Here is a 17,129-nt window from a genome sequence, read left to right on the forward strand (position 1 = left end):
GAGTTTTTGTGTGTGTGTTTTCTGTCTGCTCCCTTCAAGCATAATTTTATCACCAAGGTGTCAAGCAAATGTTCCCCGCCTTGCAATTGAAAAAATCGGCGGAAAAGCGTGGGGGCTTAGGATGGGAAAATATGTCAAACAACCGTTTGTTTTTTAAAGCATAGACCTTCCAACTTTTTTCAATTCATTCCCAATAGCTTGCAGCTTTTCTTGGGCTTTATTTTATGCTGCTCTCGCGGCCCTTCGTTACCAACGCCACAACATCCTCTCTGGACGGAAACATTAAACTGAGGAGCAATAAAGTGAAAAAGAAACGAATCATCCTCAATTGACATAATTTAATTAACAGCATCATTCAAAGTTGTTGCAAAGTGTCTAATGAGTTTAGTGGATTGAATCAAACTTCGGCGCGAAGGATGGCCTGGATGTGGCACGTGTAGGACATTTTCTCACCAGGCAATTGGCATGAGTTGGTGGTAGTGAGGGGGCAATTTGGGTAAAACATGACTGTGTTTCCAGTCTCACGATAACTGAGATTCCGACTTTGAATGGAAGATTTCGGCTTTTCGTTCCTTCATGCGATACATGCCATATGTTTGCAACAAAAGAAGAATTTTCCTTTTCTTCCCTTGTCTCAAGCTCATGTGCAACCAGTCGATAAACGTAATTTTGGGTGATGAATGAGGTGGAGATGAATCAAGGCGATGATGGTAAGGAGAAAGACTGTTTGAGGATCGCACGTTCAGTCGCTGAGAGTTCAGACTTTCGCACTACTGAACCTCTTGTGATTTTTATGCCCTTTTCTCCACACGAGACAACATGTCGATGTTGAATTGTGTCTTCTATAAAAGGACAGCACGAACATCGGAGGTTCCGGACAGCTCATAAAACATGTGTCATCGAGAAAACGATGGCCCTCTGGAGAGTCATTTCAAACAAAGCGTAGCAGAGCAGAACATGTTGCAAGCTATGTTTGATTGCTTCAGCTGAGATGAGATCTATCTTTAGTTTGATAGGAATTAGATCTAACTATGGATTGATGAGGAGAATATTTTCTTCTTGTCATCCGCAAATTTTAGAAATCACTATTTTGCACAAATTTTTTGTTTCCCTGTTGTACGTGGATAGTCAGTCCTCTCGTACAGGGGAGGATCCTGTCTCGGTTGGGATTCGAACCCACGTCGTCGAAGTGGTAAGCCCATGCTACCACCTACAAGGTTACAACTATAACCCGATATATTTAGGGTATCAAATTAGAATATTATAAAACCGTAAGTATACGTTAGACAGCAAAACTGTATTAGCAACGCATTTCAGTATCAAAGCCAAATAGGAATGTTTTCTGAACCTGCTAATAGTGTTAGGCTGATTTGCAAAATGGCACAAACAGCAAATTCCCTCGGGAAGTTTGACAAACGCTAGCGTTACACAAACATCCATAAACTAACGAAAAATCGTGGGCACAAATCTGCACCTACGGATTTTCCATCGACTAAATTCCATCTGCGAAATTAGCGCTAATTCACTTTGCATTTTAGACACCGCACCGAAACTCGACGGGAGTGTCCCTAGGCGCAATGGCGTAATGACAAAATTTAATTTATCGAGTCTTCCATCCTCAAGCTCTCCAGGGACGATGTGTACATGATGAAACGGCAGAGGAAGAGGAAATCCTGATAGTTTATGGCATCTTGACGCATGGAGAATAATATCGTAAGATTATTAAATTAATTTTAGGATAGGAGCTAGTCTCCCGGCAGTAGCAGTTCGTGGTGAGGGTCAACAACGCTTCCGTCCTGTCATGAAGGTGTTTGTTTTGATTGACGATACGGCGGGTTTGGGACAAAACTCGTGTTTCGGGAGGAACACCACCAATCAACGCCATTTCCGTGGTTGCTGCAGCCTTTAATGGGGGTTAAATTTCCCGGCATGGATGCCTCGTGCGGTCGAGAATCGACGTGACTCTGACGGCGCTTCGGACGGACAACCTCCCGTTGGAAAGCCCGGCGGGCTACGCATCCAACCGCGGAAAGTTATGCCAGGCACGAAGCCACACCCCAAAGGGTTCATCGGCGCTCGACCACATTCCGCAAATGACAACGTGCCTACCTTAGACCCCCATGTTGCTTGCTTGGTTTTGACAGTAACGCCTCGCCGGAGGTTTGTACCGGGTTTACCTTGGGCTATGTTTCGCGGACGCGCTCGTATGTGGCGAAAGCGCTACCGAACGATTGAACAAACTGACAGACATGGGCATCCGGTCGCGTCGTTGCACGTGGCCCAACCCTGGAGCGTTCGGGTCCGAAACCACATTCTCCATGCCTCCGAATGTTACGACCCGGGATGGTAAACCTTCAGCAACGCATTTCAAATTCCAAGCAGTGACCTAACCTCTTAAGGTTTACGGGGAGTCTCGAAGTTACCGCTGTTTACTTGGTTTAGTCTATTTGCATGGCACTAAATCCAACGAAACGAAGCTTTCCTTAAAGTGAACTGGGGAAACTGAGCTCATTGGAACTGTCGTTAAGCAAACGGTTATAGACGATGTCATCGGCAGCACTCCGGATAGCAGTCTCTCTGCCTGGTGTGCTACAAAACCATGTCTTTGGAAAACAGGGTTCAAAGTCAAATACGCGTCGTCATCTCCACTGATGCCTTGCAGCAAATGAATGCCATTTGTGAAGATGGTAAAAGCAGCAGTATCCTCATTATGAGAAGCAAACGTCAAAGCTGTCGAGCTGTCGGTTGGAAAGCCGGGTTCTTGGTAAAATATGGAAAGCTGGTTTGCTTAGAAAATACGGATTAATTTCAGCACAGCATCCCGCAAGCCATGGTAAACGTACATTATTCTGGAGTTTCAAGGATGATGTAAAAAACCCAAAACACACCGAACCCGATTTGTGTAATGTTTACCTTCGTTTAATAGAAGCGAAAAGAAATTTCCATAACGCTGTGAACCGGTGATGGCATCCAGCTTCGGGCAAAGATTAATGTTCTCCCTCTTTCATAAACCTTAACTCGAAAGTCGGTTCTTCCTCAGGCGACGATGGAAAGGAAGACTAACTGATCGAGAGTTCTTCCATAATCGAAGAATCAATCCCGAATGAAAAAAAGAATCGGGGGTTTTCAGGCAAATCCGAGGAAAAATCTGAAAACTTCCTGTCCTGTTGGTAAGATTTAAGAGCTCAAAGTTGAACGTTTTACCGCGTCTGGCTTGGATACTTCTTTCCCCTTTGGAATTTCATATTTCCCATAAGTCCACACCGCGGGCTTTTTGTTCAATACCACCCTCCAAATACCTTGAAGTTTCTCGCTGGCTGCAGTTCTCCAGAACAACACAACGCTGTCCGTTGCCAAGAAAATGACCGGTCTGCGAAAGGTGGATGGTAAAACTGGGATGGAAAAAGATAATTAAAAATTAATGAAACTAAACTTTCGTCCCAGTCGGTTATCAAACGGCCCCACCGAGAGGACGGTCCGAGAGGAGCCAACCCAAACGGAGCTCATTATGAGTTCATCATCAGGGCATCGGGGATCATGCCGGAGACAGTTGCCACGGCAAATAACGGCGCACTCCAGGGCCGGTGATGGCGAAGACCCGCCGAGGTTCAGGATCCGCTTTGCGTCCTTTCACTAGGAGAGATGGAAAGCCAAGCCACAAACGACGAAGCAGACGTCACCGGCAGCGACGCGGTTCGATATCATTTCCGTCCGACGACCAGCCATCCCTGGTGGAAAGTGGATTCAACCTCATTACCATAAAAATTCATCATTCGTGCTCGCAAACCAAACCGTATCCGAACGGACGAAGAAATTAATTTCATAACTGCGTGAAACTCGGGACGACCAGCAGGTCGTTCGTTGATTCGTTTCTCTCGATCACCATGGATCCAGCCCGGAAACATGTGAACAGCACCGTAAACACGTGCTTACCGTGTCGGTGATGATGTTGTTGTTCTTGAATCAAACTGTAATTTTATGCCCACGCGATCCGTCGCGTTTGGTGAGTTGTTGTAAAATTAACTCGTTCATGCGCATTATTAGAAACGAGGTTACGGTGAGTTTCCACGCATTTTACGAAATTGGCAGACGGGTCGCCATACCGGTACGACCTTTAAGCCCTGATGGGGTAATTTGAATATAAGATTGAACCTTTCGTGAAGGTTAACAAACCCAATTGCTTCTCCGAATCACCCAGTGCTCAGTATAATAATGTAATCGATTTAAAAAGCTAAAAAAAGGTTTGTTCATGAATACTATAAGTTTTTAACTGACAAACTTGGGATCGGGATGAATATTGCTGATTTATTATTTTGTTTATAAAAAAATTCAATGAAAAATCGATTGTTTTTTGATCAAGACTAAAACTATCTACAACATATTGAAAAAAGAATGGAATCAATCCATTGAGCCACTTGACAATTTCATATGACTTTTCTGCGAAAGTGCTTCAAAAGTATATACTAATTTTATTTCCTCTATCTGAACTGCAATTTCTATGAGTGTGGAAGATTGGTAACTATTTCAAATCCATCGATAAAATGTAGTTCTGGCTATCCTACCGATTTTGTACGGTTTTCAATCTAAGAAAATGGTTCACGCTTTTGTTTGGGAAACACTTCACATCGGACGGGCTCATCGGACAAGGTTGAATGGGCAAGAGAAATCGATTTTCTATTATTACTTTCTAAACCATCCAACTATCTTCCACGGTGCGAATTTGTTGGGGATTACCTTCCATTACGTTTTCCTTTTTCGTCGTTTTGCTCTCGGCTTCAGCACATTGCACTTGCAGACAATCCCAAAGGGTTTTTCTTTTCTACCCAGCTTCATCTATTTCTGAGGTCTTACGGTTTGGATCGATTTATTCGATACTTACACATCCGATTGGAGGTTGGAAAACTATCGGGAAGGACAGAACAAAGCATATAGGAATCCCTTTTCCCTTCGAGTGTTAATTGTGAGCTTGACGTTTTCCCATTCCGTTTCCATAATCCTTTTTTATTTACCCTACAAGCGATGAAATTTGAACCAACATTCCAACGTATGACGGAGAGTCGGTTGTTTCCTTGGCTTGTTTGCACGGGCCAGAAGCTTTGCCATTGCTTCAAACTAAACAACAAATAAAAGCATCTGCTGAAAGTTTCGTTTTGGAGGCAACGGAGTTTAAGGGAACGAATGGAAATACTGACAACAGTTCAGATAAGTTTTATATTTTTCTAGGAATAAATAGACATTGATCCTAATATCCTTAACACTCTGAAAGGTCATGATGAGTTCAAATTCATAGTATTCAAAAATAAATCCGAAAGAATTGTATTCGAATATCAATATTTTCATGAAAGTTTTTCTTCACAAACTTCTAGTAAGCACCTACCAAAAAAGCATCAAATCAATCATAATAGTCCAATGAGGAAATTAATGTTTCCTTACCATAGCATTCAAATTCAAAGTGAAAAAGAAATCTTCCGTTCCAGCGCTACGCAGATGGCAAATTGATTGGTTTTTCTTCCGCCAAGATGGTTGCCGGCCATAAAAATTGAGAACTGTGAACGTGAAGTGGGGCCAAGTAATGTAAAGTAAAGTTGTGCTTCTGGTTTCATATTTTCCTATTTCGAGCGATATAATTTGCCACCCACTGTCGATGACAGCAAATTCAAGCGGGTTTTGGTAGGAAAGAAAAACCAAGCTGGTTCTAGACGTTCGACAGGAAAAACTTCTCAAACGAATCGTACTGGTTTGCACGATATTTGCGTTAAATAAATCATCTAACATTTCCTCGTAGAAGTATGGTACGGTGGCATTTACTTATGGCTATCGTTTTTTCTCTCTTTCTCTCGTTTTTCAGATTTTTCCAAACCTCAGTTGTTGCAGTGACAGTTTCAATGACGCTCGAACAAGTAAACGAAAGTCGTGTGCGGCGCAAGAAGGCTTCAGGCAACATCAGGCATCCGAGTTTCTAAGAATAGTTTGCAGATTGTTAAAGCAATCTCTGCAGCGTAACGAGTTCAAAAGATGAAATATCAATCAATGGAAAATCAATGCTGCCTCAATCGTACTTCATGGAAGATCACTGATTTTTGAGGTGGTTTCGAGTGTGTTCCTTACCGGGTCCGAGCGTTGATGGATTGGTGAAGCAGATACGAGTTCGAGTTAGATGCACGAACACAAATATTGCCTCGATGGACCGTACCAGACATCCGGACGTAGTTGAGCTGATTTGCATGAGCTAGAGTAGACAAACGACAAGCGGAAACGGATACCCATCACAGGAGGCATCCTGCCGATGGCTGCTACGTGATAAAACAATTTGCTTGAATCAACAGGAAGTTGCTAGAATTGCTCCCGCCGGATGTTGTGTGCAGTACCACACGGTGATCGGCAAGCGGAAGCAAAGGCTCGGGTTGGCAAAGCGGTTCGAAGTTCGGTCGAGAATTATATACGGCACGGTTTCAGGAGGGTGTTTCTTTTTGTATTTGTTTCAGGCCATGTTGTAGGTTGGGTGAGAAGAGCAGTCATGCGGTAGATGTCCATGAACCTGACCGCGTGTAGTGTTTGCTCAATGGACAGTGTGAAGGTTGTGCTCCGTGGAAAAATCTGTTGAGGTGCTTAAAACAATACATGGTCGTGTGGAAATAATTGTTCATTCTCATCGAGAGTTTTTGTGTGGGGTGTATATGTGCATGTGTGTGCTTTGTATGTACGTGTAGTTGAGGCTACCCTCAGTGTGGTGGCTGTATCCCTCCCGGAGGGACGTATTTTGTGGCACAGCCCCGCCGTGTTCCGTGATGAGTGCCAACGAGCTCAATGTTCTACACCGCCTGTAAGAAGCCTCCCGCGAACCGTCCGAGGAGGGCCAGAGCGAAGCAGGAAGAGGGGTGCGGCAGGCGGCCAGCATCCCAAGCGTTTAACAATGTTATGTCAGTGTCAGTTCGTGCTCTTCACCGTCCTGTCGTTGGTGTGCTTCGCGGCGGACTTCTGCCGGTGTTCGAGCTCGGAGTACTTAATCATTCGCCATGGCCGATCGCGCGTCCGGCACTCGAGCGAGAAGGACCACATCCGGTGGGGCCTGCAAGTGTTCGACAACTTTACGCTGCTGGACTACGACGCCAGTGGCGGCAGTGGGAGCGGTGCGGTTGTCAACGATGAGCAAACGATTGTTTCATCATCATCACCATCGCCATCCTCCAGCTCATCCGCACAGTCGGTTCCGTGGCGTGGATCCGGTGCGGCCACCGACGGTGGAGGGAATGCCGGGAGTGCCGGAGGTACCCTCACGATTCAGTTTAATGAATCGGAGGAGCTGGAGCGCATGATAGAGCTGAGTGATTTCGACAACCTGCGCTTCGGAGCCGCCAGTCCCGGGCGTAATGGCGCCTCGGATCCCGCAGACCCGTCGACAACGCGGCCAACCGGTTCCGCACCGACCACCGTCCACCCTCCGCCGAAGGAGGGCAAGCTCATCAAGAAGGAAATAATGGAGAACATTCGTCGCACGGTCGACAAGGGTTTGGAGTACTTAAAGTCGCACCGGAATCTCGATGAGGTGAAAATTGAGCTCGTCCCGTTCCGCTCCGCGTCCAAACGGTCCCATTCGCGCCGAAAGGCATCCCACGACCCGGAAGCCACGACCAGCAGCTTCCATCGAAGTAATCGTCCGGAAGAGGAACCGTTTTGGTCGACGAGCTCTTCGAGTGCGCGGCCTACTCCAACACAAAGTTCAAGTAATGTGAGGATTTCACTGTCAGAGCGTCAGCGAAACGCGATTGACGGGCCGCAATCGAACGTCGGAAGAGAATCGGAGGTCGACGGCGAGTTGAACCCGTGGGATGAGCCCCAGAGGAACCCGCGGCCACCACCAAAGGTTTCCGAGGGTCAAGTGTTTGCATCCAATCAACGACTAATCTCGTTAGGCGTAATTCCAGGAAGGGTCGGGGATGAAAGAGTGGCACTCGCTGAAGATACAGGAATAACACAGCATAGAAAAACTTCTCCCAGTGCTTCGGAACATCTCACCGATCCAATCGTGATCGATTCGGAATCCCGGCTCGAAGTGGAATGGAACGGACAGCAAGTTGTATCATCCACCGTTCAGCCGTGGCCAACGGGCGGGGAAGACTATTCGAATGATGTTGTGGAGGATGACGACCCTTCTGATAGTGACCGTGCGTCGGCCTACGTAGAATCGCCGGAGGGTGAGGAAGGAGAGACCGGTCATGGGGCCCAGGATGACGATCCGCTGCTGCAGGACGCGGAAGAGATCGAGGCTAACGGAGGCTTAGGTGATGGTTCCGAGCCGGGTGTGGTCGAGGTGGACGTGACGAACATTTTCCATATGGAGGAGGCCGAGCTCAACAAGCTGGACGAGACGAGCCGCAACAACCGGCGCAACCTGATGAAGGGCCGGGACGTGGTGACGCAGTTCCTGCAGATCGTCGAGAGCCAGCATCTGCTCGGGGCGAACTGCACCGCCGGGACGGCTCTCAATCTCGGCGAGGGCGTGGTCGACCGGTACGCACAGGATCGGTTTCGCGTCGAGGCGGAAATTGCCGTCAACCGTGCCAACATGCTGACCAGGTGAGTCGTCGCCGTGGGCGACCTTAGTTATTTAAAAAGCACGTTGTATGATTTGTTTTTCCACCAGTGCTGTTGAGTCCTTCAGCATGGGCTTCGTTCATCTAAAACGGATTATACCCAGGACTGAGGTTTATTTTGCAGACTGAGAAAATTGCCTCCAGGCGTTTGTATAATTGAGATCCCCAGAAAAACAAACATACTTTCTCTGGAAAAATATAGCAATCGACCAATGGGAGTAGTTATGCCGTTTGATTGCTTTTCCATGCCGGAACCAAACTGAACCTCTTTTGCCTTTCCTTCTGAACTACATCCACTTGGGTCTCCAATTTGGGGATTCGCTTGATTTGGTACAATATACTGTAGATGAAGCGTTTAGATGATGCGTAATGCTAGTGCTGGCGTTTAGGTGCTAAATGAGTGCATTTATTCATTCATTTTTCATTGTTCAAATTGCAAATCATTTGGATACATAAAAATATAACATAATTTACCATTCATTGCGACGAGCTGCAAGTAATAATAATTAATTTCATTATGGTAAGTTCATTACAAAGAAAAAGGAAAGAGGAAAATGTAATGTCTTCAAGGCTTGATTCAGCAATTGACGCATAAATGAATTACAAAGAATATAAATATAGCATGAAGTACTTTGCCATTACATCCATTACTCACTTCTTGCCAAAAAACCTTGACTTCCTCCCCATTCCCATATCGCTTCTGTTGCTCGTACAAAATCTCAGATACTCACACGCAACAGCATCCATCGATATTGTTCATTCTTTTCTCTCTCTTGCAAGACGGGTCGTGAAATTAAATTTCTCCAATAATTGAAGTACGTCAGATTCGATCACTTTCACACCGAGGGACTCGGAGCAAAAAAGCTTGCGGAGGGTGAACAAAACAGATGCTTCCTACCGACACCATCGATTGTCTATTGAATGTTTTGAAGCCCTCTGACGCCAGCGTGGAAGTCTAGCGATTCCTAAATGTTCTGGTGTGTACTGAGTTAAAGAACTGTTGGAGCACACACAAAATGCGTTGCTTTCACAAGCGCTTCCTGTGCAAGCGAAGTCAAGTGCCGCTTAATCTGGGCCAAGACGACGAAGGTAGGTGGAAGGAACTGAGCAAGAATCGTGCCAAAGCTGCGTCGTTCGCCCGACCCGACAGGTTGGTTTCATGCACTATTGAACCACAACAGTAGAAACCATCAACGACGTTCAGAGAGTTGGTGCTGAAGACGTATCACTTCTCATGCTTTGCAACATCATCGGTGCTTTTTGAGAAAGTTTCTCGACGTACAGGTGTTTTCTACCAACTGGTGCTGTTTTAAGACCTTTTCCCTGGAAAGACACGCAATGATTGCTAATTGTCCCGGTAAGAAACACAAGCAGACGCCTCTGGAACGACTGAGAAGGTGATTTCAATTGCTATCGACATACCTTGCTATTCCCGAGAAGTGCTGGAAATTCTAGAACAGTTTTGAAAACTCTGTGTGGGGAAAAGTTTTACCTCTGTAGAAGCACCAATCCCGCCAAACTAGCAGAAACAGCAAGAATACTTGAATACTTCTAGAGCATTCGTGTAAGGATCGGTAAATTGCTATCCCACCTGACGTTAATTGGTTGTGAGTGCCTCCATTAATTAATTTCCGAATGTCGTCATAGCGGGCGGGATTCCATCCCATATCAAGGATCGGTATACAGGACGCAGGCTGCTTGTCAGTATCACTGATTGGATTTCATGTTCAATTTTGCTAATAGCAAAGGAAGGTCTGTGTTTCTTCGGTTTGTTTGACTAAGAATCAAGTCAATGGAAACTGTGCCTCATCCTCCACCGTACACCGGCCGCAACCATCCCAAATCGGTAGTACGGCTTACAATGAAGGATGGTACGGCCATCCGCATATAGGTTACATCCACATCTTGTACCTGACGGGCCACTTCCGTTTGCTGGGGGTGACGCTCCTTGAACCGTGACCCGTACTCTTTAGAACCGAGGAGGGAGCTTTATTTCATCGACAACCAACCAACCTTGGGGCTTCGTTGGGGCGATACAAGACGGTTATTATTGAGGGAATATGCGTGAGCGTGCCTGTAATTCCTTTGCGAACGATATGGAAGCATAACCGTAGTGAAGCAAGTATAGGAAACTCCTCAAGAGGTTCCTTTCTGACGCAAGGTGTGCAGCATTCGAATGCCTGACGGAAACGGGAGTACTTTGCTAAACAATTTAATTGGAATAACTGTTGTGTAGCAAGGGTACAGGTCGCATACACGCATTAACTCTACTGATTATACAGCTCATAGAGAAATGAAGTGCTTGCTAGGAAATCATTTAAAATTGCTCAAACCAATGTTGTGCAAGACCTTTCGGAAAAATACGGTAAACATCGGTTGAAATAGAAACTGGCAATAGAGCCGCATTAATAAGAAAATCGTGCACCTGATGCCTATTTTCCTGCGGAATGCATCAAGTCTTACCTTCTGAAGTTAATTGATTCCACAATCCATCGAAATAATTTGCCCAAATAAGTAATCTCCTAGCATCTTGTTTGCTTGTACCCATAAAAGGATCATTTGTTTGTTCAACTAATGGAACAATGTTACTTTTGTCCAGTTTTTATTCCACAGAAAAGGTTGGCTGATGGTTTCCGGTAGACTTTGTTGAATACGTAATATGAGTAATAATTTATGGCGTCGTTAACCTAGTCCAGATAGAGACCTAGAGTCTCTACAAAAAGTGCAGTCGGGTGGTTAGTCTCTTGTCGAGCATCTTGTTTTGTTGAACTTATCCGGCTCAACCGCAATACTCTCCGGTGGCATACAGGATTAACTAAACACATCAAAACCGACCATATCCAGAGGGTCTCCATTGTGCAAGCCTAACTTTTGTGTCAACCAACGCGACCCGGTCGTGGCCTCGTTTGGTACGTCCTCGACATCCGGCAGCGTTACAATGATGTTCGGCCATGTTTTACTCGGCAAGTGACTTATGCAAAATAAACGATGCCTGCACAAAGTGAGATTAAAACAAATGGAAGTAAAAACCACCACAAGGGAGGGGATTCATTTCGTGCCGAGAAAGAGCATAGAATGCATCCCCACGGGAGGTAAACTGTTGAGCCTTTTGTTTGCTCAATAAAAAGGTACTTCAAGTTGTGTTTTCACATTCCTCCTTACGCTAAAATAAAGCAGTTGTCTACGAACGTTGTGGTAGCTTTTGTTTGTGGACCAAAGACCTACTAGATCAAGATCAGCAAAGATGTTTTATTTAATTGCAGCATTATCGTTCGTATCATGAAAAGAAACGATGGTTTGTTTTTGTAAAATTATGCCTTTTCTCAACATCTTCGGAATATCCGATCCGTTTAACTCCGGAAGTTGAACGCCGTTGAAGTCATTGTTATGAAAGGTAAAAGTAGTATACAATACTAAATGTTTACTTGCTTGTATAACCAATTCTTGACTGCGTTGCTAGGAATGCATGGGAACAACATCCTTCCAGATGCTTTCTCTCTGTGCAGAAAATGAAGCACTTTTGCATAAATGAAACAGTCATCAAGCCACAACCGATCTAGTTTGGTCCGGAAACACACATTGTTCGGGTCATGTGTGTTTGTACTTTGTTGACGCTAACCGTTCTACCACACTGCCCGTCCTGCTTACCACTTCTTTCCCTTTGACCGGATCCTTCCAGCGGGTTTGATTGTGTGCATGATAAACTAGTAATTTATCGTCCCAACCCTCTGGTGCAACGGACCAACACTTTTTCAACCTTCTTTGCCCCCAAAGCTTCCCTCTGCCGTGAGGTGATATTTACTCAAAAACTTTATTAGAATTAAAACATAATGAGTTTGCGTTTGCATTCCGTGGAATGGCCCGATGCAGCCCATTTTCTGACCCATTCATCAACAAAAGCGCAACGCAATTCGCTACTGTTTGGATTGTTGGAAACTCAAATACTTTGTTGTTTAGCCGCACAGCCACAATGCGTACAACGGGGACACTGGTTGGTAAATAAAGTTTGGGCAAGCTTAAAGAGTTATACTACTATCGTACACAGTTTGTTGGGGTTAAAATTGTGAGAGGCAGGTCGGTTTGTGAATCAAACCTATGTGTGTTTGATAATTTACCGAGCAAAGAATAGAAGCTGTTGGCATATTTGCTACCATAAATTTGATTTATTGCTTTCAAGCGATATTTGAAGCGGTCTATTTACTCTTCTCATTTAAATATGAATCCGAACTGTCTCCGAATTCAAACTCTCTGTGAACAAAATCGAATTTTCTATCAATTTAATTCTTACATATAATATGACATTCTAAATTTGACCGAAAGATGGACGACGTTAGGTGGAAAACTATGATTGAGTGGATGGCATTCTAATATAAATCAAAATAGTACGTCAGAAATATGATGCGATTGTGAAAGCTTCGTTTAACAACCTTTTTGAATTGTTTTCAACTGACATCCGATTAAATGTGGCGCTCCGAATTGATTGTTTGCTACGCGGAAAGCTTTGCACAATTTTCCGCCCGAAAGTGAAACTAATAGGAATGCTAATGAAGAATTCAGAAGCCAAGTTGTCTCCGGTCCCGCTGATAAACGTTCGTGACTCGGCTCTGCTCACAGCCCGAAACACGCTGGCCGTTTCCTAAAACTGTCATTGTTGCGACAGCTGGTTCCGGGCGGAAAAGTCGGCGAAGAAAATAGTATCTTTAAGGCAGCCGAACGAACCACAATCACGAAACGGTGTTTTGGCAAGCACTTGGGCCGACCTCGATGAGAGTTAGTGTTGGTGCCGCTCTGACCGCTGTCACGTGCTGACTGAGGAGAAAAAGGTTCGTCGGAAAATGAAAACGGCACCCGTCCGTACTTCTTCATCCCTCTCGGGTAGATCCACTGTTATCTCGGCGTCGTCCAAAATGAAATCACTTCCCACCACCACAGGCAACCCTCTAATGACGGGGCTAATTTTGGATGGCCCAAAACTGGCGAAGGATGGTCCGCTAAAAACAACGGTGACTGAGCACGTTGGTGGCGCGTCCTTTAGCTTTTCTCGACCCATCGAGATTCCACCGGCGGTGGAAGATGGCGCCGAGAGGCTGAAAGCGTGGGATCGGAATGATTAAACGCCCCGAGTGTTGCAAATTGATTCGCTAAGTATACGGTGATCAATCATCGACGATAGCTATCGGGGCGACCCGGGCTTCTTTTCAAACAAGCCGACAGGGACGTCCTTTGGTCGAGGAATTGAGGCATGAATCTTCCGGAATATCCACTCCAACTTGGTCTTTTCTTCGTCCACCCCTCCACTACGAGATGTTTGGTCAGCAAGGATGCCCATTCTTACGGTCTAATAAATAGATTTGCTCTGACTCGAAAATGGCGTGCGGATTGATGGTGGGAGCAGCAGGAAAACATTGGCTTAAATCTCCTCATCCAACGCACGCATAGAAGTCACCACGGGGGAACAAAGTTTCTAAGATGGTACATTATTCTTCGTCCAGTTGAGTCGACGAAACATTGGTTGGAGGTTTTAATGGCCTCAGCGATGACAAATTTAGGAGGAATCTCTGGGGAACAATTGACATTAATTTGGGATTATGCTTATTATTGTAGATTTAAGTCGCTTTATGAATAGTACTTATAGTAATTTAGAATAAAAACCGATAGAAACATTTGTGTATTGCATTAAGAACATGCAAGATATACTGCAAGATACGCTTGAAAACAATCAAATAAAAACTTCTCGCACTCCTGCTCCGACTCCTCCAGTAGATCAATTCGGAGTAGATTTTACTTTGAGTCAGGTTGAAGTAGTAACAAAATTACATTTCTTCGTATTGTTGTTTATATAAACATCAGCTGGTGTTTAAACAACTGATGGTAACAAAAACCGTCTCGTGGAACGTTAACGAGTTGCCGTACAACTTAATTAGCTCGATTTTCCTCGTTTCATCGTTTACTTCAATAAACATTGGCTCCAAGCGTGAGTGTCAAGGATCATCATCGTACTCGAGCGGGCACCAGAACCGAATAAAAGTAATTTTAAAGAATCAAACCTTCACCAGCACAATCGCCCTTTGGCAACTGACGCAAAAGTTAATTAGATTTCCCGCAAAATCTTTCATCCCACCTCTCTTTCTCCTTTCGTTTCTCCTATTTCTCTCGACGCAGAATTTTCAAGTTCTCCTCGGCGGACGTCCAGGCGTCGGAGCACCTGTTGCACGCGTCCGTCTTGTCGATGGTCGAGTTCGACGACGACATTTTCGCCGGCGGAAACTGCTTCGACTGGAATCAGCATCCGGCCAAGCGGGGCCTGTTCTGCCCGTTCGCCTACCGCCTGCCACCGCCGGACCAGGGCGCCTCGCTCGTGAAGGACCTCGCGCTGGAGTACCACTACTTGGGCAACACCTCGGAATGGTTCTTTCTCGCGCGCAAGAACGCCGAGAAGGTTATCGCGAGGAACGAGCAGTATATAAAATGTGAGTATATTTTCGATGTCACGGTTTACTGTGTATGTATACACTTCCGTTATTCCCTTTACATTCTACAGGACTATTTGAAGACTTTTTTCTTGATCGGAACATCGTTCTTTTATTTTTTAATATTTCCATGCCGGAAAGCTGTTGTGTTTTCTTTATGTTTGCCTTCACGCTATTCAAACACATCCGACCCGTGCTTTATAAACACCGCTGCGTTCTTTGGCAACCATTTTTTTGGCATCACTGCCATCACTTGCATCTCTTTTGGAAAAGTTCTTTGTCTGAGGCATTTCCTTCGAGCGAGAAAATTCTTACCCTAGCTTCGGTTTTTCTCCACACCTACATCCCGTAGGGCGCGCATTTTGTTGGGTTACTTCACTCAATGTTTGCAGTTCACATCCTTTCGGAAAGGTGTTTATTTTATACTTTTTGTGTTTTATCTGACATTTTCTCGTCAGGTTTTGTTTCGGATAGAATTACGAAAGCTTTGCGGAATATTTCATATCGCCACCATTCAAACCCTGAATACTTTCATTTATTTCCTTTCGCTTAGAAGCAAAATTAAGGCTTGTGGGATCTCCGTTACTGCAGGAAAGGAAAGAAAGGAAAAAAATCCTGTGCATTGTGCACGAAAAAAGAAGATTTATGTATAACCACAGCTTTAAGAAACATTTTGTTCATACACATTTTACGCAACATAGAATTCCGCCAACCTGACGGCAGACTTTGGGTGATGACTGCCTTTGTAGCGGGTGATTAAATGTAAGTCAACCGTTACTTCTGGCGTATTTGTTCAAGCTGTAAGGTGGTTGTTTTCACTTCATCCGATGTGAATCACACAAAAATGCTTTTGAACGTAGCGCTTGCTAAACAATCTTTTGCTCAATATTCCACGAAGAAATAACAAAATTGGAATTATTTGGCATCCAACCGGAATCACTCTTTGGCTTGAAAATAGAATCGCTATGTGAAGAAAAATCATAACATTGAAACGGTGTAGCTGAAAATATTATGCTTTCCAAACATTTGCTTGTTTACTTCGAAAGCTGGATTCTTCTGGTAAACGATGTCAACCGAAGAAAGTTAGCAAAATATTTAACATTCCCTCATACCTCCCCAACAGCTGAGCAAGCTTTGTTCGTACGACAACGTAACGTAAAGTCCAAGAACAATGAAAATGTTTTTATTAAGGCAAACCACAAATTATTGGATGAGTTTGTGATTCTTGAGAATGTTTGTTTGTCCCAATGGCATGTTTATGAATCGTACGATTTCATTTATTGAACGGTGGAAACTCAATACCGTTGTGTCTACAAACGATCCTTGTGATAAAGCAGGTGGAAATGGTGAACCGATAGCAGCTGGTGAAAAGTACTTCCGAAGCATTTTACTGTCAGGTGATGATACTTTTTCCGATTGACATGTCATTTCATTGTACTCTTGAACCGACTCTAGTTTACATTCTAGTCACTGAAGTTCTAAAAAGCCACTTGTACCCTTCTTTGTACGTAAGTCTATTGCCGTGATGAAATGTCTATGACAGGTGTAAGAAAAATATGCTCTGCACTTCACTTCATGACAACTGTGCGATGCAGCACTCGACTAAACATAACCCGATGCGTCCAATAAGATGCCCATAACATGATAAGAGACAACACAACACTTGAAGCCGTCAATAAAACTAGATTTAGAATGAAGTCATTGTTCAGGTGGCCTCCATCTTTACCTATAAAGGATACCATAGTTTTCCAGTCGAGTCGAATCTTTTTTCAAACTGCAGATTCATGGCTTTTCATCACCACTCCGTCCTCCTCCATTTGATCGCTTGATAAAGATACTTGTTCGTAAATCAACCAGCTCATTATATGCAAATCAATTTTTCAGCTCATCTCGCCTTGGGTTGAGCCGATTATGCCGGTAACGGCTAATTAGTTCAAATTTGTGTTCCGTGAAAAGAGGATCACCTTTGACCAACCACGAGGATGGTTAGTAAATATCTCTTTTTCTTGGCATCGATTTACGCTTGATACTAAACAGTAATTGGTTTCCTCATTCCCATCGTCCG

The 17,129-nt window shown here is 44.5% G+C and overlaps 1 protein-coding gene across 1 annotated transcript in view; it reads left to right on the forward strand.

Moving 5' to 3' along the window:
- The first annotated feature begins 6,913 nt into the window (after positions 1-6,913).
- The window catches only part of LOC131294630 (uncharacterized), a 38,368-nt gene continuing 28,152 nt past the window's right edge, over positions 6,914-17,129 (forward strand). Inside the window, exons 1-2 of the mRNA XM_058322674.1 lie at positions 6,914-8,577; positions 14,757-15,064. Coding sequence (XP_058178657.1) covers positions 6,914-8,577; positions 14,757-15,064 — 1,972 coding nt within the window. The remainder of the gene's footprint in view (positions 8,578-14,756; positions 15,065-17,129) is intronic.

This window comes from Anopheles ziemanni, chromosome 2, assembly GCF_943734765.1.
Source record: "Anopheles ziemanni chromosome 2, idAnoZiCoDA_A2_x.2, whole genome shotgun sequence".
Classification (NCBI taxonomy): Eukaryota; Metazoa; Arthropoda; class Insecta; order Diptera; family Culicidae; genus Anopheles; species Anopheles ziemanni.